The following is a 26,811-nucleotide window of genomic DNA, read 5'->3' as shown; positions in this document are numbered from 1 at the left end:
AAGTTTCTCCAATCTCCACACAGGATCTCTGGAGCTCAGCCGGAGTCACCATCAGGTTCTTGGTCATCTCTTTTACCAAGGTCCTTCTCCCCCCAATTACCAGGTGGCCAGCTCTAGAAAGAGTCCTGGTTGCTCTACACTTCTTCCATTGAAGAATTATGGAGGTTACTTTGCTCTTGGGAACCTTCAATACAGCCTTGCCCAGATCTGTGCCTCAACACAATCCTGTGTCTGAGCTCTGCAGGCATTTCCTTCGACCTCATGGCTGGGTTTTTGCCCTGATATGCATTGTCAGCTGTGACACCTTTTTATATAAACAAGTGTGTGCCTTTCCAAATCATGTCCAATCAATTGAATTTACCACAGGTGGACTCCAATCAAGGTGTAGAAACATCTCAAAGAAGATCAAGAGAAATGGGAATTGAGTGTAGAGTGATTAGGGAAAAAATTAATTTACACGATTTTAGCATAAGGCTGCAACACAAAAAAATGTAGGAAAAAAAGTTAGGGGGTCTAAATACTTTTTGAATGCACTGTAGATCTTGTTGTTTTTTTTGTTTTGTCTTTTTTATCCTTATCACAAAATTTGAGAGTGTAAGACTTGGTGTAAGAGTTTCTGTCACTAAGCTATAAACTGTAGGAAAATTTTAGGTGTAACACTTTCTCATTGACAGTAGGCGACAGTAAGATTTGGCTTCTCATGCCGCTGTGAGAAACTCCAATATAGAACCAGTGCTAAATGTTTGTGTTTTGTCGTCAACTGCTACAGTTCTTTGTACCCCTGCAATAGTTATACAATGGACCTCTTTGACATTTAAAATTGAAGATCATGAAATGGCTCTATCAGTAAAAAGGGTATATAAAAGGGTAACGCCACCGATTGTCAAGTGGCATCATGGGTAATGTAGGCTCCAGCTTTTGATAAGGAAGAAGAATGTGTGGAATAATAAAATATATCTGGTTCTGCGGCATCAATTTTGATCCTTATGACAATGTTATGGGAGTGCAATCTTAAATCAGTGGAATACTCTTTTAATTGTTTTTGGGGAAACTGTGTTACTGTCAAAATTGTTAAATTAAAACAATGACCAGGAAACTATCCAGTTATGTTATTCTGGTGAACAATGGTATACTAAATATAGTAACTAGTATCAGAAGTTTATTGTGATTCATAATAAATACTCATGACATAGTTGAAAGTTGTCTATGAAGAGGAGATGTGCTTTTAAACATTGTATTCAAGTGTTTAGAAATAAACAGTAGAATTCAGGAAACATTCATTGCATAAATCTGCACTACAATGCAAGGCAGTTAGCATTTCTGTTACTTTTAACATGATGAAACATTCTTTAGACCAAAGTGCAAAAACACAGAACTGCAGCTCAACCTTGAATGCTGGGGATACCATCTAACAAGATGACAGCCCTGTGCATACTGCGCTTTGAATGTTTTAACTTATATTTTTCAATTAAGGTTTCACTCACCAAGTCACATTGAATGGTAAATATCAATACATGATTACAGAAGGTCAGAAAGCCTGGTTAAAATGGAAACTGTGGCATATTTAAGAGGTAACACTATTAAGACGTGAGGTGGTTGAAAGAAACTTGTACAACAATGGTTTAATTAGAAATTTAAAATATTCAATATAGCCTAATAAGTGTGGTCAGTTCATTCATTATTCAATCAGTGGTCCATTTTCATAAAATCTATTTACAAATTACATTCACTGAGCTACCTGGTACATTAAAAAAAGCAGCAAAAGGCACTTGAGGGCAAAAGTGAATTTACAGAAGAACATGGCCCATTTCCCTTTAAGGCAATTACCCACTGCATAAGGAACAGTCCCAAAAAGGCAGTTATAAACACCTTTCTTTTACTCACAATAGAACTCAAAATGACTTGTGATTGCAATTAGCAAACCTTAAAAGTTAAAAATTTATTCATAACTTCACTCACTTAAGGTTGGTTGTATTCACCAGAGAGAACATGCCGTAACAACTGTTCCTATGGTTGTATTGCGACGTCTCTAGTCTAAGTAACCTTGATGTTCCACCGTGAAGGATCGTGATATTTGATTCAGTGGTGTCTCCTGGCTTTATAAAGGCACATTATAGATGGGATACAATCTGTGTGAACTCTAACAACTAATGTTTGAAGGATTTTACGCACATGTCCTGAGAGTTTGCCAAACTAATTTCAGGAACATTGTGGAAACAGTGCAGCAGTAGTGCAATCAGTTTTTCCCAACAACATCTGCAGTCTTACTATTGGTACCTGACATAAACTGTATGCTTGCTCCTCATTTTGAACCATTATAGCACAGATGGCTTTCCTTTTGTTTCACAGAAAGTGGCACCTGGACATTGTGGCACATTGGACAATGTGACAGAGTGGTTTCCGCTGGTAAACTTCAAGACTTCTTGCGCCTCTCTCCTTAGGCTTTCTATGCAACTTTCTGATTGACGGAGGAGAGTTTTCTGTGGAGGAAAGCCTCGACATGCGGCCAGATCTTGTTGGTTTCTGTCCCAGTGAAGGTCTCTAGCACACCTTTACTCCTGGAGAGGCAAAGAAACATAGAAATGTTTTCGTTTTTTTTTACAGTCACTATTTTGAACTGTTATTCCAATATTACAACACAACAATTAGAAAATATGAGCAATATCTATTAACCAGCTATTAATGCACATAGATCTATGAGTATTAACTTAAATATATACTGTACAGCAAATAAAACATGCTGAACAGAAATCAAAGTGAAATAATTTTTCATCCTTTACAGTGAAGTCTCTATCCCTTTCTTCTAGTCTGTAGTTTTCTGTGCTTTCTTCAAATGAGTAACAGCCTCTCAAATATTGTGTTACAATAGAAATAAGTGGGACACTAGTTAAGCACATCCCTGTGGTTTGAGGAAACACAGAGTAGTGTGTTCTCGTGCCGTAGTCCAGAAATAGGATGATGCATGTAGTTTTAAACTGGGTCCACAGCCTAGCAAGTCTAGTATTTGGGCTTTTGTTTTGTGCTTTTTGCCTGGGTTTTGTTGTTTCTGGTTTAACCTCAAAGATAAAAAATACATTTTTAGAGTATTTGAATTCATTTAATTTTTGTCGTTAGGACAAAAGCACTGTTTGCCCTTATTAGCTTGTCCGCTTGGAACGTTTCAGTCATGTAAGCAACTGCAAGGAATGTGCAGGTCAAGGTTCAAGAGTATTTTGGTTGTAGCCTTTTCCCTATATTAAGGCATTTATGTGGACTAGACTTCAGTGAGACATTGTTCTGTAACTCAGTCAAACACCTCCCCATGTTGCCTCTTTAATTTCTCTGTGCAGGGATTCAGAATTAATTATTGTAATGAGCTGAGTCCTAGTGATGTAATAAGACACACAGATATGTAAGTAGGTGGAAGTATATTTTAATTTATCTGTACCATCCTACCTGTAGTACTCTAAAACGGGCTCTGTCTGGGTTTCATAGGCCTTCAGTCTCCATGTAACGGTCTCTGGTGTGTCATCATCCCTCTGGACCAGAGGCTCTCCTGTCACATCATCGAGACCCTGGAGAAGACACATGAGCAAATGTTGTTACCGACTTATTTGCTCAAAAACTACACCTGTACAACACGCCTTTGTATGGTTTTGTTCAATGTTTTTGTCACTGCTGAATAACAAACAGAAATATCATACTGTAAATGTTTACCAGAGATGAAGGAGAGGAAACCTGCTGGGACAGAGTTGCTAAATATTAATCCACAACAATGAGCGGGATTTGTCTGGCTCAAACCCAGACATGCAGCAAAGAGTCTGGAACGTAAACACTGCTCAAGAAACACAAAGTGGTGCCAGCTGACTGAGAGGAGAGACCAGGCTGACAGCCATAGAGATAAATAATGTTGAAAGATGTTTGCGTTCACTTAATATATGGTAACAGATGGTCCTGCATTTTCACCCTGTGTGAGATGTCATCGCTGCGTTTCCATTGTATACTTGTAAGGTTTAAACATGAGTCAGCAGAGCAGCTGGTCTAATGATGATCTCAAACAGAAACAGTAGCGGGGGAGATGGCACAGCTCACATTTTGACTTGTCCTAGTATGAAAAGCACAGGCTTTACTAATAACATTTCCGGTGGCTCTGTCCCAGTAAGTCATGACAGTGAGTCACCATGCACAATACCAGGACCCTGAAACTCAAGCGGCTAAATACAGTTCACCAGTCATTCATTTTATTATTTACACCAGTGCTTTTCCTAATATGACATGCCCCATCGTCTTCCATGAAAAGCATAAATCTAACTTAGCATGTAGCAAAGTGGATTTTCTAACTTCTACATCATTTGACACCATTGGGGTTTGATGGTACAGGCTCAAGAGTGTTTTACTTTCCAGTCCTACACAAAGCACACTGTGTTTTTGGTTGCAAGGCCTACAAAACGTTTCTCAGCTACCTGATGTCTCTGAGGACATTACTGGAAGATGACCACAGTGAAAACAGGACTGAGAGTCCAAAGCCATGCTAGCGGCTCTGTGAGGCTGTACGGGGGATAAGCGTTGAAGCTGAGAGCTAACGCGAGCATACTAACATGCTTCCAGAGCCAACGCTGACATGCTGATGTCTAGCAGGTAACTTTCACAATCGTCACCATCTTAGTTTAGCATGTTAGCATGCAGCACATTTGCTGACTAGCACTTCAACATAAATTACAGCTGAAGTTGAGCATAATTTCATTACTTTTGCAGGAGTGTGGTCATAAACCAAAGTATTGGACAAAAGTGACAGTTTTACTAAAAACCTAAAATGTCAATCTCATAATGGCGCTCGAGGAAAAGTTACAGGATCAGCAAAGATAGCAGTCCTCATGTCCCAATGGCACTATCTCATAACCACTCAAATAGAAATGCATGTTGGTTTCACTGCCCTCTCTCAAATAGGATGGTTAAGAATAGACTGAAGCCAATTATTAACTATAAATGTTTTGTTGCTCCTTCAGACTGTGCAGGAAATCTAGCAGCAATGTGCTGCATTTCACTGCCACAGAAAGAACATGCGTACGTGACCACAGGCACCTTAGCTGTGAATCATCCATCATTTACATGGAAACATATGCTTAAAACCATTTGGAAGACCATACTTTGTCAAACTTGTCACTGTAACTGCACAACTGAAATTAAACTACCAATATAATATATTTTTATGATTAGTTACAATCAGTACACTCATTATCCTTGCTATATCAGACATATACAACACTGATACATCGACTGATTGAGCCAATCAAGGGATGTGTTGAACAATTTCCTGTTCCTCTATAATTTCCTCTTAATTAGCTATTTTCTAATAAATGTAAAAGTAAGTGTTGAACTGTTGAAAAAAATATGTAAAAGGGCTAAAAGCCTGAGAATAATGTCGATGTCAGACACAGTTTTTTACAAAAAGTATAAACTTGCAGTTATAAGAGAGCTCTGTCTGTAGTCATGGAAACAGATGCAACGTGCACAAAAAAGCTTGATGCACATCCTCACAGAGCTTCAGTAAATTAAGGAAAATAGTCAGACACCTGAGATATAATAGCAATTGCATTCATTTTTTAAAAATTCATGCAACTGAATAATGCAAAAATGAAGATGATTCTGAGATTATTTTTTCTCGTACATGTCTCTGTTAGACAAGCGGCCTGTTGTTTAATCTTTTCTCAGTCTGTCGCTGTTCCCATCTCATTTTTGTTCACTCTATTTTTGCTGCATGCTAATGTTTTTCTCTATAGCATTTTGTGTCTCAGTGTCATTTGTTGTCTCTATTTCTCAGTTGTATGTCTCTCAATCTGTCTGTCATTCTCTTTCGTTTTTTTTTTTTTTAATCTTCTGTCTCTCCTCTTCCCTTTGCGCCTGCATAATTTTTACTACAACCATATCGACTTTATCATCAAATTTTTGGCTGGATAGCAACAGTTACACCATTGGTCGTTGCTTTTTCAAAATAAATTGGCATGACAGTTTCTATTGGCGGGTGTGTACATTCAGTGTTGCCAACTTTGCGCCTTCGCACTACATTAACCGATTCTCACACCCTTTTTGCAAGTTTTCTTCACAAAAGCACCTAGCGACAAATCTAGCTACATTTTGGACAAATCTTAACTACTTTCTGTAGAAGAGAGTAGCCAGTATTGCCCCAGGAGCGCGAGGTTGGGGTTTCCCTCCGCAGGAAGACCTCATTCAACTGACTGCACAGCAGCTGACACAAACATGAATGAGCTTCTAACTCTCTCCCTGAGGGATCATTTTACAAGTAAATATAAATCACAGCACAGCAGTTGTCTTTAACTTATGTGTGTGCTGATTTTGTTGTGGTTATAAAATCAGGATTTCAGCAGTGCAGAGCAGCAGCTCGGAAATAGCTTGGAAATGACTGCCGGTTAATATGTAGTGTTAATGGGCCGCGTTTCAGTCACTTTTTGTATACTTTTTCCATTGTCTGATCACAGACACAGAAAAACATGTAAATGAGAACAACTTTATTGGGAATTCCCAGTATTAAAATACTGTATGTGTGAGCACAGTGAGTAGAAGATAGCCCAAAAGATAAAGGGCGCTGCAGCCGAATACTAGGCTTTGACCTAGTCTTGTTTCTAAGGTGGGTCCAGAAAAACCTGAAACAATTCAATCAGCTCAAGCAAACAGTATGATTTACCTCTTAGGCAAAAAGTAAAGCCAATTGTGAGCAGCAGGTTTCCAGAGTAAAGTTTTAAGCCAACTTAAAGCTCAAGGACGTTTATGTTTGAAAAGATATTCTATGTACAGTGTCTTTAATGATAATATCTCAAACAGCAGAGGTAAGAGAGGATGTATTTACAGGGACTTTAGGCGGGTTGAAATCTATGTTGTAGACTCTGCCACTGGGAAGGTGAGTCCAGCGAGAGGTGAGCCTCTGTTTGATGGTCTGGAAAGGTACATTGAGGTTAATGACTGTATCCACACTGTAGGCGTCATCCAGAGCCTCTGCCTGGGGTACTGTACGAGGGAAACCTGGTAGCGAGAGAGACAGACACGGGAAAGCAAGGCATAAAGGGACAAATAACAAAGATGGATGTGATAAATAATGAATAATTTGAATTAAAACGCATAAGCACAAATGAGGTCTTGGAGACCTTTCCAAAGAGCAGACAACTAAGAACATCCCTATAAATCAGATTTCTGCTGAAATCTAAACTTAAATTTATATGAAGATTACAGTGTAAGAGTAGAGCCCACACCCATTAATTACGAGTAACAGAAGAATGTTGCAAATTATAATGCAATTGACCGGTGATACAAACTTACCATCGAGCAGCCAGCTGCTCTGGCCCATTGCTCTCAGGTCACTCAGGATGAGACGGGACATGACGTCATCAGGTACCAGCTGACCCTGATCAATACAGGACTTCATCAACAGACCGAGATCTGACACGCACAAAGAAACAGAGACAGAGAGAGTAAATGCTGATCAGACCAACTGCAAAAAATGGGGTATTATTTTCCCCACAGCATTTTTGTATCTTGACTGGCTACTAGAAAGACTACTTTAATCACAGTATGAAAGACTGGCTGTATCTGCCTGCCGTCAAATGACATTAATTTTTTCCAGAAAAAAAAAAAAAGCTTTTGCCTTAGTTATGCTGCTTCAGCACTACTAGTTTTTATAATGTTTCCATTATTATAAACATATTCTGTGCAGCCAAGCATCGCTCACCACCACAGAACTGTGTATAAAATGATGCATGGATCATCTACAATATTTTTATTTCATGTCTTTGTGGGGTTTTGGCATTGTGGGTCTGAATATCCACCTCAGTACTAGTATTAGACGGTAGCTATAATCAAGCAGCACAAGCAAAAAGAGGAATATGTGTGTACTGTGACACAATGTGGGACGTTTGTTTTTACTGCAGAGTTGCTTAATGGAAAATTTATAGGGATAATCTGCTTTTAGGAGGTTTAGGCATGAGCTTTTTTCCCCTATCCCTTCCACTTTAATTGGTCGGAGTCCAGTTGAAGAAAGGAATTTCCTGACAAGCCTTGCAGAAATGACCTGACTGTGCTAATATACTACTCTTATGTCACTATGAAACAGAGCAAAGGGTAAAACTTGACAATAAAACTTGATTGGGAAATCATGGGCTACATACAGGAAATGTCTAGAATTTTATACAGAGGGGGACTCTCTGTGTTGCTCTTACGTATACAGACACATAAGTGTAGTACGTGATAAATATAAAGACTGCACACCAGTGTGCTGAACCCTGAACAAGCTGGTTAGAAAGCAAAGACATTGCTACCAGCTTAGCCAGGCAAGTTGTGACAACGCAACAACTTAGGAGGATTTGTCTACTGGTAAATGTATTAGTCAGCGCAATACATTGTGGTGGAGTTTATCTGCAGTGCTCATTTCCAAAAAGGGTGTTTTTAATGTTCAGTATGACTAATGAGAAGGTTAGTAAGGCAGTTTTGGGAAGTGAGAGGTCACTTGTTGAGATCCAAGGACTGTTTGGGAAAATTCAAGCAGGAAAAGTCAGTAAGAAGAACTGCTTTGACTGGCAACTGCTCCGGTGGACAATACAAGGATTTAGTTCAACAATACAAGGATTTAGTTCAACTGAGCAGCTCGAAAATGTCTGCCCGTGCACAAGTAGGAAAGTACGACAGGGCATGAAGAGGGAAAAACACACGTGTGTATAAATAATGGTTAAAGCTTGACTGAACAGCCGCAGTCTTTGCAGCCCTGCGTTACTGCTCTGAGATCGGCCAGGCTTATCACACAACTGTAAAAAGTCCTCCTCTACAACCCGTCCTCTCAAGGAACAAAGGTGCGCAGCCCTCCTTATCTTCACATCTCTCTTTACCATCATCCAAGGTGATATTGAGAAATAGTGGGTTTCGTTCCAAAGACCAGATGATGTTGTAGGTGTTTCCAAAATAAGCATAAAAAAAGCAGGCCTTACAACCCTGCTAATCATTTTGACCTTGACTAAAGAGAACAGCTTCTTTTCTACTCTGTCCTATTCCTCTTATATAAAGATAAGAAATTTAACTGTGGGGGTGGTGCTCTTATCACAGTAGTCCAGAAAGCACTAAGTGAGAGTTGTTATTTTTCACAATATAACTTGTAGTTTAGTAGTCTCCTTTTTTAATGATGACTTTCTTGTGTTTTGAGCATAATAATATGTTTTGTAATTATTTCTAACAGTGCATATGCTCCAGAAAGAAAAAGATGTATAACATTTCTACAGTGTCTGTCTTTTTTTGTTAAATATCATAACATACCAGCAGCCTCCTGACTCATGACCTACGTAGATTTCATTCGAGATCACACCTGTACTGCCTTAGTATTTATCTGTGATAGGACACCTCTGCCTTACCGGTTTTCGCGTTGATGTTGGCTCTCAAAATGTCCCCACTTGAAAGGTGTTTCAATCCAAAAGTTGTGGTTATGCGCGCAGACACTGTTCCTTTCCCCGACCCCGGAGGTCCCATAACGACAGCACGAAAAATCCTTTGAAGAACCATCATTAAACGATTGTTTATCAAAACTGACGTTCTAGGAATAGAAGAGACGTATCCTTCCCATGAAACCCCCCCCTCCCTGCCTCTGGATGCTCGGCCAGGACTAGATCGGTGCAGGTTTACTTTCTTTCGCAAGAAATGCGCAACGTAACCAAGAGTGGGCGCGTCTTCTCCGGCGAGTCTAGACTCTCACTGGACCTAGACTTTTACTTCTCTCTGCCCCTGCAGAATACAGAAGGGAGAGGGGGAGGAGGAGGAAGAAGAAGATGAGAACTGCGACCAGTACAGTGCCGGGGGCGGATGAGGATGCAGTCCCCTGCGAAACTCCCTCGCCTGTTCACCGTTAACCGTTTAGTAGAGATGTATGTATTGTATAACACGGTTATGCAATCGGTGTACAGGCGGAATAAAAAAAGCCTGCTGGCAAGGTTGCGGTGATTAATCCATGCCGGGCCTCGATCCCCTCAGCGGACAGACCCACAGATTGGCAGGCAGGCAGGCAGAGTCGGACAGCAGCCAATCTGCGCCCTCGTATTCGGCTTCTGAAATAGTTCAGGGCAGTTTGGCCGTTTTAAAAGAATTAAATCATGTTTGCCGGCATTTCTGATCTAATTAAGACTTTAATAGTTCTGAAAACTTTTGGATTACTGTTGATAGTGTGTGTAGCGCATTAAAAGACCTTATCATTCATTTTGAGAGCGACAGCAGATTCAGTGTCAGTTTAATTTACTTAATTAAACACATACAGTCCTTAATAAATAGAAAGAAAAGTGATAGTGATCCGTATAACTATGGGTAGTTTCCCTTGTTTACAGTTTGATCACGTTTTGTGCCTTTAAGACGCAACGTCATTATTCAACCCCTCCCACTGCGTTAATGCGTGGCAATATGGCGCCGGCTGGTGGTCGACTACGGCCATGCACCATTAAAAAAAAGCCTTTATGACCCTCCTGCTCTGCCGTATCCTCCCCTCCTCTCAACGTCTTCCTGGACAAACACACGTGGATTTCCACTGACGCCAGACAGAAACAACAATAACATGGCCAGCCAGGGACTCGACTACGACGGCTGCAATTTCCTCAGACAGCGGCTAGTTTTATCCACACTCAGTGGGAAGCGTGTTAAGATCAAGAACATAAGGTGTAAAGATGACGACCCGGGGCTCCGCGGTGAGTTGCAGCTTCAGTCTGCATGTGGCGTCGTAGTTAGCTCGGCGGCTAACCAGCTAGCTGTTACGCAGTTGGGAGTGTGGTTAATCACTGGGCGTCGGACTTGGGGGAATCGATGGGATAACACTGTAACTGTGAGATAAATACAATCTCACCTTACTGAACTAATTTGTGTGGTTGTTTTGCATGTCAAGGGCACCTAACCAGAACGTGGAGGGCTCTGTTTTTACGTTATTAGAGTGACTTATTTTGGCAAATGCGAGTGAGGATTGTCAGAAGTTACCATTGTAAATACAGAAATTCGTTATTCCACTTGCCTGGCGCCATGTGTTTTGTTACAGCATGAAAAATATAAAAAGAATGCATGAGTTTTCTTTAATCTACTTGTTGACATGTTAAAAGTTATGGTAGGCTTTGCTTTAATTTCAGAAAAAAATGTCCTCTTTTCTGTTTTCTTTCCTTTCTTTTTTTCGTCCCCAGATTTTGAGGCCAGCTTCATCAGACTGTTAGACAAAGTGACCAATGGCTCCAGAATAGAGATTAACCAAACAGGTGAGTGTTAAAATTAGTGCATGACTGCAGTGTTAGCCTTGTCACAAACAATGTGGTTTATCTAATAATTGTTTACTGTAAGAGAGCAATACTGTGTTGAGGTTTCAGCATTGTGCAACACCACCAGACAGATACCTTGTCTGTGAACAATGGGATTTTAGTTTTTAGTTATTGATTTTTCCACATTATTTTTTTTCCCCTTTATAATCATAAAACCGTTGTCATTCTGCTTATTTTTGCGTGTGACTTCAGCTGTAGTTATGTCCAAGGCTATAGCTGTAACCTTCTGGTTTTACGTAGAGAAATCACAGTCGACTGTGTTTACTAATGGGAAATTTAAGTTTTTACTTTCTGTCAACATTTTTGGCAACATGAGTGCTTTCCTCCATTTGGGTACAGCGGATCTGTTATAACTAGACTTTAAATCTCAGCAATGTACAGAGAAAATAGCTAAAAGTACCATCTATAGACTTACTCATTGTCCTCATGTTTTTGTCCTTTCAAGGTACTGTGTTATTCTACCAGCCTGGCTTGTTGTACGGAGGTTCTGTGGAACATGACTGTAACCCGCAGCGCTCAATTGGTTACTATCTGGAAGCCCTGCTCATGCTGGCGCCATTTATGAAGACCTCTCTTAAGGCTACTCTGAGGGGAGTCACCAATGACTCATTTGACCCAACGGTGAGGACACACACTCAGTGATCTGATCACCCTCTAACTAATAGTTTTTGCCTCTTGATTTGGTCCTTCTGATTTAATTTTGACTCTTCTAGCTCATGAGCATACTGGGTGGAGCTGAAGCATGTTTCTGCAAAGAATATGTAAACTATCTTGTGGTGAAGTGAACACCTCCCAAATCCAGATGGACACTGCCCTCTAGTGCACACATCACTATGTGCATTATGTTTTTTTTAACAATTCAGAAATTGCTATATTGACTTCAACAAGTATTAAAACATCCACAACTGTTTTCGTTGTTACGACTCCCATGTTTGTCTCCAAAATCTTTGCCACTGAGTTTGTTTTCATGTTTGACGTCTTGTTATAACAAGCCAGTCTCAGCCACTGCATCATCCATTTTTTGCTCTTGTTGTCATGGAAACACTGAGCAGCACTCGTCTGTGTCCTGCAGGTGGACCTGTTGAAGTCCACAGCACTCCCTCTGATGAAAAAGTTTGGCATTGATGGAGAGGGCTTTGATCTTAAGGTGAGGACATCATGGCTGCCTTTGAAAAGCATGATATAATTTCTTTTTATTGGGGTGGAGGAGGCAAATTCAAATATATCGTTTTGCTGCTACTTGAAAGAACGCTAGTCCATATTTTCTCAGTGTCATTCTCTCTCTGCTGCTGCTCCCTCAGGTGGTGAAGAGGGGGATGGCCCCGGGTGGGGGAGGAGAGGTAGTCTTCACATGTCCTGTCCGCAGGACCATCAGGCCAGTCATGCTGACTGACCCAGGAAAGATAAAGAGGATCAGAGGAGTGGCGTATCCTTCTCAGGGTCACAGTCATGGCTGCTTTTCATCTGTACACAATATTATAAGTAGTACAAATAGTTATTAAAAATACATTTTTCACAGCTCGGTGCTATTGTGTTCAGTAGTATCTATTAAGACTACAAAAATCATTTTCTTTATCAATTCAGCTCCCTATTATTTTCTTGATGAATCCTCACATCGGAGATAGCTTGAAAAGGACATGTTTTTGGCATTTTTGCTTAAAAACTACTTAAACAATGAGTATCAACTATTATCAAAATAGTTGAGTAAGTTTCTGTTAACTAATTAAGTGTCTGATTTTTTTTTTTTTTTTTTTTTTTTTCTCTTCCCCAGCTCAGGTATCTTATCTTATGAATACCAGAAATGTTAAATGTTAAACTACACTTGTCAGACATTTGCTGGAATTTGGTAGCACACAAACTCGAATGAGTTGAGACGGTTACTATTTATAGGATGAATGTAAAGCCCAGGAGGCTTTCTTGGGTTTAAACGTATTCGTATTATATGCCAGTGAGTTGTTTCTCGAGTTTATGCCCTTTAGAGAAGGAGAATTCAGTTTTTCATCAATTAATAATATTGGTGAATGCAATGAATATATGTTTGCTCACACTGCACAATTTGTTTAACACCCACAAACTGGCACTGTCACAAACCGTCAAAGGGCCTTGACAGTCTGAACCCAGATACTCGGTGCGAGTTTCTCCTCAGATGGCCAACAGGATAGTTGAGTCTGCCAGGGCCGTCCTCAACCAGTTCATTCCAGACATCTACATCTACACCGACCACATGAAAGGAGCCAACTCGGGCAAGTGAGTATCTCATATAGTTTTATTGGTAAGTTTCAGCTAGTTTGAATGTTTCTGTCTGTCTTTCAACACTTACTCATAAAAAGACACTTAATAACTCATGTCGGTTAACCGCAGGTCTCCAGGTTTTGGCCTGACGTTGGTGGCTGAGACACTGAATGGCTTCTTCCTTAGTGCTGAGATCTCATCCACGCCGCAGGGGCAGGGAGAACCCGTACTGCCAGAGGACCTCGGTAGGAACTGTGCCAAGCTACTTTTAGAGGAGATACATCGGGTAAGCACAGCAAAGACCCACATTTACAGTACATACACATTTCTCACACACACACACACTCAGTTTTGTAGTTTTTGTGGTTGATCGTCAAAGAAAAGATTCAGCTAGGTTGCTGTGAGAAGGGTATACAAGGTCTTCCTTACTGTGAACAGATGTAGACACATAATCATAATCAGGAATCTGGGCAAGTTTTTCAGCATTTGCACAAATAGGCCTTGTGTGCATGAACATCCCAGCACTATGTTAATCGTACAAGAAAAGACTTGCTTTTGATTTGTAGCATGAAGTGTCTTTTTTTTTTTTTTTTTAATTTAAAAGAAGTCTACTGTGAAAATGTGCTCTGTGTGTTAGAGAGACAGTAGACAAAATTAAATCAAAGTGTGGCTTTGCGAGCAAAAGGCTTTGCTACATTAATGTCCACGCAGTTTTCTGTGTTTGATTTTCTGTAATACTGCAGGCAACTAAATGCTCTTTCAACAGCTAACTGATCTACAATGCAACTGCCATTCATACTCTTATCCCAAAAGTCTGATGTTGGTTCACAGAATAGATTTCCATGCCAACGTATTATTGAATTTTTTCAGGGATTTTTTTGTTCGCTTTTTTTTTTTTTTTTTTTTAGTCAATTTCATGCTCAAGCCAAATTTTCCACAGTAAAGAATGCAGTGTTACAATACGATGCTCAAGTTTAAATTTAAAAAAAAATTTGTTTGGTTACTGGGCTGGAAAAACTCCATTGTCACTGGAGGTTGATATCAGGACTTAGTAAACCTGACAACAGCAGCTGGAGAATCGGTTTTCAGCCCGTCAACTGCACAATTCAAAATTCACGGGGAATACCTGACATACACAGACAGGACACATTATAAACGCAGCATGCAACAATGACTTTCAATGCCCTTGTTTACCAGCATTCTTGGGTAATGACCATCAACCCCCCTCTGGAATTCAAGTGTATAACTGTTTGTGGTCAGACCCATAAAGTGGAAAAAAACTAAAGGGTATTTCCATTCTAAATCATTTTTTAGTTTCATTAAGATGGATGCTGTAGCCTGTTTGATGAAGCCTTCATTTAAGTGTGTCTGTGTGTTGGAATAGCGTGCATAGGCATTTTCTGTGATATTAAGTCTGAAAGGACAGAGTTTAAACCATATTCATTTAATGTGGAGTCCCTAAAGATAACAAAACAAAGTGCACAAAGTAGAGCAAGGTTACTCTTCTCATCCTTGCTGACTGACTGTTCACGGCAAATATTCCAGAACTGTCCAATTTCTCTTCCCCATGTAATATGAGTTTTAATAATATAATATAATTTTAAGCCAGTAAAATTAAAAGTAAAAAAAACTCAGCAGCAAATGAGTACACAAAACAGACCAGTTTCAGTAAAAGGGCTATATTTAATCAGTTCCTGTTTGTCTTCCTCAGAATTATAAGGTTGTTAATCTGCTACATTGGTTGGTGGCCCTCTTCTTTTCCCCTCTTAATTCTTTCTTGAAATATCTAAGTCAACAGAAAAAAGAATGCCGATTTACTTGCATATTGTAATAGGTTTAGGTCATTGCATTATTTGTAATAAATGTCAGTGACTGTGGCCATAAACTTTGTGTTTAATTTCTGGAGTACACCAGTGTTTTAATTGATTGGGTGATGTGTCAGCTGAATAGTGTTTGTTCAAATAGACTTGATAAAAGAGAAATTTGTAAATCGAGATTTACAGTTTAGTTTTGTTTGCTACGGGGGCGGGCACTCTCACAAGTCACACTGTATGTATCAATATCTTTCTACTCATGTAGTGTGTCCCCAGGTGTGACTAACAACAGTAGCTGCAAGACAAAGTAACTTGTTTGTTACTATAAACACACATGGGCACAAATAATCCCCCAGTCCCACAGGAAAAAGAGCCCACTTCATCAGAATATATTAGATCCAGTCACTCTGTGATTTCAGTTTGCCTCCACATGGCTCTGCCTCTCAGCCCTCTCTCATAGGAGCCATGTGAGTCCAGTTAGCTGGTCAGGGTAGTGCTGATTAACTCTGAAAGAGGAATATTGTTGGATGCATCATCTTAACTCCAAGCGACAGAGTGGGAAGCTAACGTTTCTGTTTAGCAGAGTTCCAGGTTGGTGGATTTGTAATTGTCAATTTTAAACATTTTGTTCCTTTTTTTTTCATAAAACCACAGCTGCTGGTAGAATAGGTAGCTTCACTGTGCTGAGAAATTTAGTAGCATTTGAATAACTTCTGATTTTAATATCTAACTGTAGCAGGAGGACATGGTGATTGCCACAGCTGAGAAGAGAAAAGAGAGGATAACACCAGAGTAAAATGGATGCGTGACTCTACTGCTGGGATTGTTAATTTTTAAAAAACTGAGAAAGGAAAAGAACTTTGCTGGATTCACATTAAAGGGCATGGGCACGCTGCGTGTGTGCGCGCGTCTGTTTGTTTTATGGTTAATCAGTACAGTCTTCTTGTAGTAAACCAAAGCTACACGCTGGACATTTTGTTTCTGGAAGCAACATCAACACTGGGCAGGAGCTGATGTAAGTGGTGGTCTCTTAAAATTTTGTTTATTGCTAAATGATCATTAATTTTTATGAAATTTTAAAAATACCATTCCCTTGGCTGTGTAGGGCTGTGTTAAGAGTTTTGTCATCTGCATGTTTCCATGTAGAGAGTCTGCTATGTTCTTTGATTGCATTCAGTTTGACAGTACAAGTAAAAAAGTATTTCCAGGTATGATTTATAGGTTTGTTTTTTTTCTTTCCCCCTTAGAGTTTTCATTTAGTGTCCTCACTAAATTAAGAATATCTCGGGTTGTTGTTTTTCTGCAGTAATAAGAATGGTGTCAAATTGGGCTAAAATCCCTCCTCAAGAAAGAAGCTGTTGGCCTTGCCCTACCGCATTGTTTTTGCGCATTTAGTGTTCCACAGTTTTACAGGTTTAGGTCAAATTAGTCTGTAAATGCTACATTTTATTGCATCTTAGAACTTGCTTGACTTTGCCTGAACCCATGTTTTTTTTATTTGACTGTTGGGCAAGGGGGTTGCCGTTCACTCGAAGGATTCAAGGGACTTTTCCATAGGGCCTCGTGGCCGGTTTGTGGCTGCAGGCCTCTTGGGACTTCTTAACTGTGTGATGTTTCCTTTGGAAGACGGGGCCCGAAACTACCTGTCAGCAATGGTATTGCTGCATTATTTTTCTTAGTTTGAAATGCAGAACATGCTCTGGAAAAGTTGAAGTAGTTTCAGCTTGTGTAGTCCAGATCAGCAACACAACAAGGAAAGGTGCCCGGGCACAACGCTTTCCTAATAGTCAGCCTCATGTGCTCTCCAGCTTGTGGAAAAGGTTAATGAGTGCTCTTAATGAGCACGGTTGAGTTTTTACTGAATGCAAACACAGCATGTTTCTTTAGGTAAAATGTCTTCGGAGTTGTATCCAGACAATAGGAAATATAAAATGAAAATTTTTTTGTAATAGAAAGTAATAACCGTTAAGATGGACTTTGTAAAGCCAATGTTTGTTTGAATATGGAAAATTCATTAGTTGATCACACTTCTATTCTTAAGGTTTTGTAATGGAGTAAAATGGTGGAAATAAGTTGAAATGAGGTTGGGGTTCTCCATAAGGGTGCAAAGTTGAGGTCATGAAGTATTTGTTTGAATTCATTTTTAGTGCTTACCAAGTCTGATATCATTCACTTGTTGAAGGAATGCAGTTAACCAAATCTCTGCCTCATCAACAATAAAAACAATGACACCATAGTTTTGCCATGGCCCCACTGATATGATTATGTAATTGAATCATATTCCTGCTGACAAGCTGTCACGATGCCATAACACTGAATGACTGGGCCACATGCTTGCTTAGTTAGAACGGCTGCACAGTAGCCTACAAGAAAGTGATCCTGTGTAGCTGCAGTTAACTTGTTACACATTTGTACATCAGGTTAGGGCAGGACATTAAATGGTAAATGTCTCACTAAAACTGTCCGTGGACAGCCATTTTAAATTTAACGCAGTTTATAAAATGCTCTTGGGTGTGTCCAGTCTTCAGCCTCTTCTTAAGTGTTGGGGAATAGCACGTAACTGTTGTCGAGTAGTGGCATGTGATCACTTGGATTCAGTAAAACAGTTTGTAAGAAGTGCAGAAAAGAAGAAATGCCACAGTTGTGACCACAGCCAAACCATCCGCTGTGTCCACTGTCATCAAGAAAAGCTGGTGAAATAGAAATGGTGTACTTCAGATTAAAATGCGCACGTGTTTGGGAAAAAAAAGTCAAGGTAAAAATCTTCCAGCCTGAAATGTGCTTGAAAATGTGTTGGGCTTGTACCTTTTGGGCATATGTTTGATAATAATTTTGGATCAGGATCTTTTTTTTTTTAATTGATCAATGTTTGAGTTAGAGACATTATCACACTAATTTTGTGTCCAGAGCTTAAAAACATCTGACCCACGATCACCTCTAATGGATTCCCACTATGTTTTGCAAGCATGGATAGCCATCAATGTTGTACCTAAGATTACGAACCCCTCTGTCAGGGGGTTGCTGAGTTCTTTCTAAACATGTCCGCCTCCATGACGTATTTCTGTTTTTGTTGTTGAAGCACATTGCCCCTCCTTTCTCTGTTTTAGGGTGGCTGCGTGGATTCATCCAATCAGAGCCTGGCGCTGCTCTTGATGACCCTTGGCCAACAGGACGTGTCAAAGGTTCTGCTCGGACCCCTCTCCCCATACACGTAAGCCATTGTCCCATTGAACTTTACAAACAGACCCTTGGCCTTTTCATAAGTTAATATACAAATGCACTGTCTGAAAATGTAGAACGCACTGGACCTTGCATTTAGTTATTCTTCTACTAGTCCCCTCTTGTCGAGTGACAGTAATCCAAAGTTCTTGACCCACTGTAGGGCAAAAATACTGGACAAACAGGTGTTTTTCATCTGATTTTCACCTAAAACTAATGTCCCAGTGCAGTTCACAGTAAACAACTTCTTGTCATAAGCACAACTGAAAATGGCTTGTGGTTATAGAAAGTGAAGAGAGAATGCAAATGAGCTGCTGATGAGGCAACAGAATTATTGTTAGTAAATAGAAAAATTAATTTTTTTTTTTTTTTAAACAAACACTAAATAAAAAGCCCTAGTTAAATTCAGTCAGCTTTCGAATTATTTTTTTTCTTTCACAAATTTTTCACATGCTTTTGAACACTTGCATTATCACGGTACTCAGCCAGCTGTTCATTCACACAGTCATTTGCATGGTCAGTGTCTGTTCACACAAAGGTTCTTGTTGAATGTGTGTTTCTACAAAAAAATCTTGTAAATAAATGGTTTCTAATGGTTAAGGATAAAGGAGAAAAAAAATAAAAACACTGAACACAAAGCAGATTTCAGACATCATCACCATGAATGAGGAGCGAACTATGAACTGTCCATTTTCAGTTATCATGGTACCGGTGCTGTGTCCCTCTCAAGTACAGTACTATGATAACTGAAGATTGGCAGTGCCATCACAATACACTCTTCCCGTTATTCAGGTAATGCTGATGACAGTTGACGCAACTTGTTACTTCAGATGTATTTTTTTTTTTTTTTTTTTTTGAAAGACCAGTTAAAAGTTAAAATTTGAGTTTTTTGTTCATCCTTGTCTATGTAATAAGTCTTTGCCTTAGAAGCTTTTGATATCCTAGCTTTAGGAATTGAATATAATGTGAATTAGAGATAAAAGATAAGATTGATGACCTTTAACCTTTACTGTCATCACCTGAAGCAGACAACATGAAGTAGACCCTGAGTACTGTGTTCTTGGAATCTCTGTGTGTATTATTTACTGACAGTTGGAATATATTTCATCCAACACAGGGTGAACGTCTCTCCTTTGGGATTATGAAGTATAAAATGGTGACAGGTCACTATCAATGATACATACAAATGAAACTGAAATTTCATCTCCCTTCTCTCTCGCTGTCTCTCCAGGATCGAGTTGCTCAGACACATTAGAGATTTCTTCCAGATCATATTCAAGATCGAGGTCCAGAAGCCTTCAGAAGATGAAAGGAAAGGGGGAGACAAGGTCCTGATGACTTGTGTAGGAGTTGGTTACACCAATATAAACAAAACGCTTAAATAAAATTTATATTTTTGTATAAATGGCATGGTGTCGTCTCTTATCTGCTCACTCACATCCCATAGTAGAATATAGTATTTTTATTTTGTTGAAACATGAAAGTTATGACACTGGCTATTTGTGTGCATGTTGCCAACTTCTAGGCTATTTGTGTTACAATATACCAGAAGATAAAATACTTGATTAAGAAATCTACAGTTATCAGTTACATGGAATAGAGACAACTTTATGTATTAAAAAAAAGACATTCAACTGCATCTTCATTTCCATGAATATCAGCTTCTACTTTAGTCTTGTTGTTTTATCAACCAGTCTGCATTGCACCGTAGCTAAAACATCAATGTCAGGTCGCATAGTACTGGAATTCCACATTAAAAAACATTTCTCGATGGTTAGTTCCAGTCATCGTCGGGGCTAAGTTCAGGCCAGTGTATCAGTATGAATCTAATGAAAAAGGTCAGCGACTGTACATCATTAGATGCAGTTCATCTCATCTACTATGGGGTAAAGCTGCACTTCACAACATATGTTTCTCATCACAGGAGTTGGGAGGAGTTAGTCATCTTGGCCACAGATATCCTTGAGGGCGTTACCATAACTGCCTGAAACTTCAGACTGGAGAAACATGACGAGAGAAAATGGGGGTAACAAGGGAAAGAAAAAAAGAAATCATGTTTGTGGTTCATGAACATGTAAACAAAATTGTTCAATTTCTAAATCGACAACATAGAATTTAACCGTTGCTGAACTATTGATATGTTGAGTTTGTTGGGATTTTTTTTTTTTTTTTTATCTCTGGGTATATGTACTGACCTCTAACTGGGAATAGAGGGAACATCCAAACAGTTTCTTGTACTCTGCTCTGATGTCCAACAAATCGATCTCGGAGCGGCTGACGAGTATCCTGGTCAGAACAGACTCTGTGGTCCCCAAACCCTGGACAAAGCAGCACAATGAACTTTGGGATAAAACAAAGGGTGTAAATAGGTTCTTTATAGATCAAATGAAGATGCAGGATCTACTTTCTCAGCCATGAGTCCTCTTATTCACTTAAAATTTAGGATCCTGTAGCTTGCAATAATGGTTGCTTCTGTGTCTGCACAGCTTTACATTTTTTTTTTTTTTTTGCTTTAGGGCCTGTTGGCACATTTCCACCAATGTTGCGCATTTAGTCAAATCAGCAGCAATAAAACAGTGGCTTAACATTCCTTTCCACACCACTTAGTAACCAATGCAACTGTCTACTGTGGATAAAAAGGGCGCACAGTGCAACCAAACAATATGTGGATTTCATTGGACATTTTGCTCAGCTTACCGTCATGCTCTTGAAAAGCCTCTCGGCGAGGTATGCCGGAACGTTCTTCACACATTTAACTAGACAGAAAAATAAGTTTAATTGAAGTTTTTTGTAATAAATGTTTCTCAAATGTGCCGTGATTCGCTTATCCCACATGATAATAATGATGCAATATAAATTAATTGAATAAAAATGGGCCGCTGTTCAATGTTAGCGTGAGAATCAGGCAGACAATGCTACACATTTTTCTCACCGACAGCCACTAGCAGCTCCTCCAGGTTTCCAGACATCTCACTCTCAATGCTTTCCTGCAGAGTCTTCTTGCTCATATTCTTGTACTCTACCAGAGCTGCCAAAAGTTAAGAGACATTTGAATACAACTTTTTTTCCCCTGTCAAAGGTGTAACAGATTTCTTTTATGATTTTTTTTTTTTTTTTTTTTAAAGCCACACTGGTGCCTTGGATCTAGGAATGGAAATGTTAAGTCTGTTGGACATTGTTGGGAATAACGAATAATAATGACTTTGGCATCCCCCAACTTTTCTTCTAGCACCACAATGAGGTTGACATTTTTGGCTTTTAGTGAAGTTTCTTGAAAACTATTGGATGGATTGCCGTGAAATTTAATACAGGTATCCATGGTGCCCAGGGGATGAATCCTGAAAAATAACTAATACTTGTCATTTAGCGCCATCATCAGGTCAAAATATTATTTTGTCCAATGCTGTGGTTTATGACTAAAATACCTGCAAAACTAATAAAATTTCAACGTAACTCAGCTTTGTGTTTTGTGCTAACTAATGAAGTTTAGCATGCTAACATGCCAAATTAAGATGGTTAACATGGTAAACATTATAACTGCTTCGCATCAGCATGTTAGCATTGTCATTGCGAGCACGTTAGCAATGCTGTCATTAGCATTTAGATCTATGCACTGTTTTGCCAAAGTACAGCCTCAGAGAGTAAACTAGCATGGTTGTAGACTCTTAGTGTTTTTGTTTGTTTTTGTTTTGTTTTTTTACTTAAACTTGGATCAACATTGAAGATACATAAGGGGTGTACCCACTCTGTCGAAGCTGGGGAATACTCCTGTGACAGAGGATGTCAATAAACTTGTCCTCATCAGTACCCCACTTCTTCTCCCCTGCTTCATACAGCACCTGGATGGAATGAAACGGTGGAATGAAGGTCAGTGTGAGCACAGACGTACAGCTTTAGAGTATTAATCTAAATGTTCTGTCATTGGAAAGTCCAGAAAGAGTGCATGATGTCATTTAAAGGATAGTTTTGCTTTTTTTTTTTTAGGATTTTCATGGTCAAATCCAGTAATTGCAGCACAAGCACTGACATGTTGAGCATGGGAATAAGTGACCAGGTTCAGACTTGAATCAGCAAGTAAGGTGCGTTAACTGAGTTGAGTGGTGCCCTCGAGCCCTATGAATATATGCGGTCAAGCTTAAAATGTCAAACTAACAACTGAAAGAAGTGTCTGACACACTGACTAAACTGCTCTAGAGTGTAATTTTTTAATGGCACTGCTCTAATTTCTTTACATCCATAAAACATCATTCAAACTACCAAATGCTTGCCACAGTAAACACATGGGCTTTATGGCAGTGCTGTGAATCATTGAAAAAACAGAAGTATTCATAATTTGTTTGTTAGAGGAAAAAACAAGGGGCGATTACACAATGAATGACTTCAACGTAGTGATTATACCTTAGCATCTGCTTTAGCTTTGGCAGCATCCACATTGGTGCTCTCGTCTCTCTTCCCCTTGTGAGAATGAACGGAAGAGAATGGAATAAATTCAGTATATTGCGCATTTTCTCAGAAATTAATTTAAGCGTTGAGCCTTTTTGAATGGAATTTTTAAAATCATTGTCACAATCCAACATCTAAGGTAAAAACTGTAACTTCATAACAGCTTTCCAAAGATTTACAGATCTTGTAGAAAACAACTTTTCTGACTGTATTATTGTGTTGTTTTGTCTCACATCAGTAAATATGAGTTTTAGCTGCAGTTCTAGAACAGAAATATGAAAACATTTTTTATATGAGGTTTTTCATTATGTGGCTTCTTTGGATATGAGGAAAATTAAGGTGTGGGTTGATTTATGTATGACATTTTTTGAGATAGGATAGGAATCTAAGCCAGAGCTGTCTGGCTACAGTAAGTTTATTGCTTTGGGTCTGATTCTCATTTGCTGGAAATGCCATCAGATAGCACATCACTGTTTTAATGTTAATGTATTGTACCTCGGCTAAGATGAGCAGTGCTTTCCCATAATCTCCAGATACCTCCTCCTGCAGATCATGAATCATCGTTCTTCCTGTTTCTGCAATGAAACGGCACAATACAAAGAATTTCAACATACTCAGACACACAGCATCTGTTCCACAATAATTCGAGTTACTATATATTCTGTGAAATTACAAAAACATGGTGATGACGATACGAACCTGCCATGTATGCTTCAGCCATGGCGCGGATCTGTTTGTTGGATCTCGAAGCAAAGATTTCTGTCAGCGTACTCTCTGTGGTCCCTGCACCCTGTATGTGATACACACAAAATGTGATGTACAAAAGTGAATAAAGATAATAAAAATGATAAGAGTTCTGAGAGCACAATGCATATATAGTAAAATTTCATGAATCAAAAAACATCTAAGGCAAAATCAGTCTGTGTAAACAAATTACACTGTGCAATTTGTGCAACTTGTAGAACTGGTTTCTGTTTCTTTTTTTTTTTTTTTAAACACTGAGCCAGACACTTTTTAGGACACACAATCTCACCTTGATGGCTTTCATGACTTCATGACAGTCATAGACAGCAGGAGGTGTGACCAAGGCTACTAACAAGTCCTCAAAGTCCCCGTGGGTGTCGCCCTCCAGGTCAGCTACTAATTTCTGATGGAGGGAGGTTGATGATACACAAACGTTACTCCACTTCTCATTTTCTCTTTGTCCCACAATTCCTATTTGAAATTAAATATGCATTGACGTACCCTTCCCGTGGCCTTCTCATAGGCCCTAGCGATAAGCTGACGCTGAGCATTACTTCTTTGGGTCAACACCTCAATCAGTGTTTTTTCCGTTGTACCTATAAAGAAGAGGACAACACAAAACAGGCTTACCACTTACACTGAACTTGGAAAGTTCAATGGTTTTACAACCTTACATAAAAGATAAAGTTGTTGTTTTTTTTCCCCCCCCACGAACTGACATGTGCGCACACTAAGTAAAATGTGATTAATGTGCTTTACATGTTTCTCTGATAAAGAAAAGTACCTAGAATATATGCTGATAATGGTAACTCATTATCTTACCAAGGCCCTCTATGGCCTTCCTGAGCGCAGCCACATCTTCTTCCACTTTAAAGTTTGCCTTGTCCTTTACAGTTCCTCTTGCACTGGACTGATAAACACAGTAACATGCTCACAGGTTCATGCATAAAAATGAGAAATGACATCCCAGTAACCACGCTGTAAACACAGAACGATAACACTTATGTTATCGTTATGTGAATCTATTATCTGCTGTTGATAATATTACATATTCTAGGCATTCCCATTTGTCAGGAGCCATCAAAACTCGGGCAAACCGCACGATAACAATCACAAGCATCGTTACCATAATATCCATGAACAGGACATGCACACTAAAAGGCAAAGGTGTGTCCGACTTACTGTCACAGTCAATGAGGAGGGGGAGTCAAAGAGCAGCTCCAAGTCATCCTACAATAGGAGTCAACAAATATGCCTGCATTATCACCTATTATTTCCTTTTATTTTAAGGGTAGAATGTAATTTAAACCATATCACCACTCACAGATCTACAAATACTCACCCAAGCGGACATTGTTGTGTTTGTAGAGAGAGGTCTTAAACTAGGGAGAAGGAAAGAAAAGCATACAGTATTAATACCTTAATATGTCTGTATAGTGATCTAATGTATTTCTTCAGGTATGGCCTCCTGCCCCTGGTTGTCTTTGCTCTCTGCGCGTTTTTCTCCTCCACTTCCTCTCCCCCTGACTTTAACTGGGCCAGCGCTTTTCTGAGGCCTCCACCTGGGCCAACGTTAACAAAAATCCACGGGCTTATTCGTCCCGCACGAGTCCGCGCTCACCACCCTTCATCTGACGGCTGGCGGCCGGGCAAGCCGACGCGCTCCGGCGGGATACGCGTGCGTCACCAGGACTGGCGAAAGTCAGTCCCATAACGTTTGAGTGGCGACCGCTGCAGTGTAAAATACACATCCCCCCCCCCCCCCGATCAGCGAAGCGTGGAATAAAGACAGGGAGTGAAGTTTTTCGATCATAAACGTTGTGTGCAGAAGAACGGTAAGAAAAAAAACCCGTATTTTTCGTCTTACCTAAGTGAGAGGGTAGGATTGATGTCCGAGGAGGGATTGTCAAAGTTTCAAAGCCAAAAATCGCCACACCTTCCAGTGAAGTTCAGGAGGCAACACCCATTATCAGCTGCGGGAAGCGGAATCACGGAGACGTTTCTCACAGACTCCTCCTCATTTGTAAACAGCAACGGTTCTGCCATGTCACAGGTCTTGCACAGATACTTCACGCCGCCGGGACCTCCTTGCGCAACGATCTGTCCACCTCACGACAAAAAAAAAAAAAAAAAAAAAAAAGGGGGCTTGACATCGTCCGCTGCGCAGTGGACCTTTCAGTCTACGACCCAACACTGTAGCGTCCTCAGAGGCCATTGGGCTTCAGTAATAACGCGACAGGCTCCGTGATAACTTGCGGTGGGTCCAAAGTCATGTTTGCCTCTCGGGGAAGGAGCATGAGTCAGAGAGGGAGAGGAAGGAAATTGAGAAACAGGGGGAAAAAAAAGTTTTCAGTTGGACTTATTTCTTAATTTCATCAGTTCCTCTGTATAGTTCCTTCAGCAGAACTGAGCCAATCCTTAGTTAACTCATAATTATATATTGGATGCAAATTAAAAAAAAATTAATATAGGCTATTGGGCACTTGTTCAAAAATAATGTTCAATTCCGTCGAAGCACAATTCAGAGATCGCTCTGCTTAGCATCCTGGGGGGGGGGCGAGATGTGTATAATAAAACACCCCAAGAGCCCCAAATATCTTTTGTGTGACCAGCATGCTGCAATTCAAAGATACTCAGTTTAATATCATGTGTGACAAAGACAAGCACCAAATCCTCATATCTCAGAGGTTAGAAACAGCAAATATTTGACATTTTTGCTTACAAATTGAGAAAGACAACAAAATAGTTGCAGATTAATTTTCTGTCAACTGACTAATAGCTTAATCGACTAATTGTTGCAGCTTTAGTCGACTAGAGTTTACCTACAGTTTTTTTTGTTTGTTCGTTTTTTTGTTCTTCAGTTTGATAGCAAGTTGTCTCGCAGAGTTACAAATCTACCAGTTAGTTTCCATAGATCTGTGGCGTGTGAAATCTAAATCTTATATCATATTATTTTATATTAATTTATATTATATTTCCTCCTTGACTCCTCCTACCTTGTGACGTGTTTTGTTACAATCTTTGCTTGGGGGGGAGTTATGCCCTAA

The 26,811-nt window shown here is 39.6% G+C and overlaps 3 protein-coding genes across 4 annotated transcripts; 1 reads left to right on the top strand and 2 right to left on the bottom strand.

Moving 5' to 3' along the window:
- Positions 1-506: 506 nt before the first annotated feature.
- ak3 (adenylate kinase 3) lies at positions 507-9,929 on the bottom strand. 2 transcript variants are annotated; one of them, XM_040158180.1, is made up of 5 exons: positions 9,387-9,929; positions 7,312-7,431; positions 6,845-7,017; positions 3,436-3,554; positions 507-2,558 (listed from the first exon to the last, which is right to left on the bottom strand). In XM_040158180.1, exons 1-5 carry the CDS (start codon positions 9,535-9,537, stop codon positions 2,447-2,449), a joined length of 675 nt encoding a protein of 224 aa, XP_040014114.1. In that variant the 5' UTR covers positions 9,538-9,929; the 3' UTR covers positions 507-2,446. The 2 variants fall into 2 exon arrangements, with proteins under 2 accessions (XP_040014114.1, XP_040014115.1); XM_040158181.1 differs by lacking the exon at positions 9,387-9,929 and adding an exon at positions 9,292-9,380.
- Positions 9,930-10,449: 520 nt separating this feature from the next.
- Positions 10,450-19,982, top strand: rcl1 (RNA terminal phosphate cyclase-like 1). The gene is made up of 9 exons (XM_040157178.1): positions 10,450-10,700; positions 11,181-11,252; positions 11,758-11,933; positions 12,385-12,459; positions 12,614-12,738; positions 13,434-13,559; positions 13,674-13,830; positions 18,466-18,569; positions 19,809-19,982. Exons 1-9 carry the CDS (start codon positions 10,571-10,573, stop codon positions 19,960-19,962), a joined length of 1,119 nt encoding a protein of 372 aa, XP_040013112.1. The 5' UTR covers positions 10,450-10,570; the 3' UTR covers positions 19,963-19,982.
- Positions 19,983-20,021: 39 nt separating this feature from the next.
- anxa3b (annexin A3b) lies at positions 20,022-25,875 on the bottom strand. Its single transcript, XM_040157177.1, has 14 exons — positions 25,632-25,875; positions 25,107-25,146; positions 24,947-24,994; positions 24,587-24,674; positions 24,266-24,360; positions 24,054-24,167; positions 23,720-23,810; positions 23,516-23,595; positions 22,976-23,032; positions 22,323-22,416; positions 21,510-21,605; positions 21,275-21,333; positions 20,773-20,895; positions 20,022-20,574 (listed from the first exon to the last, which is right to left on the bottom strand). Exons 2-14 carry the CDS (start codon positions 25,116-25,118, stop codon positions 20,515-20,517), a joined length of 1,017 nt encoding a protein of 338 aa, XP_040013111.1. The 5' UTR covers positions 25,119-25,146; positions 25,632-25,875; the 3' UTR covers positions 20,022-20,514.
- Between the last annotated feature and the right edge of the window lie 936 nt (positions 25,876-26,811).

The sequence above is a fragment of the Xiphias gladius genome, chromosome 20 (genome assembly GCF_016859285.1).
Source record: "Xiphias gladius isolate SHS-SW01 ecotype Sanya breed wild chromosome 20, ASM1685928v1, whole genome shotgun sequence".
Lineage (NCBI taxonomy): Eukaryota > Metazoa > Chordata > Actinopteri > Istiophoriformes > Xiphiidae > Xiphias > Xiphias gladius.
Note: the sequence above shows the minus strand (reverse complement) of the source record. Positions and strands in the feature narration are given on the sequence as shown.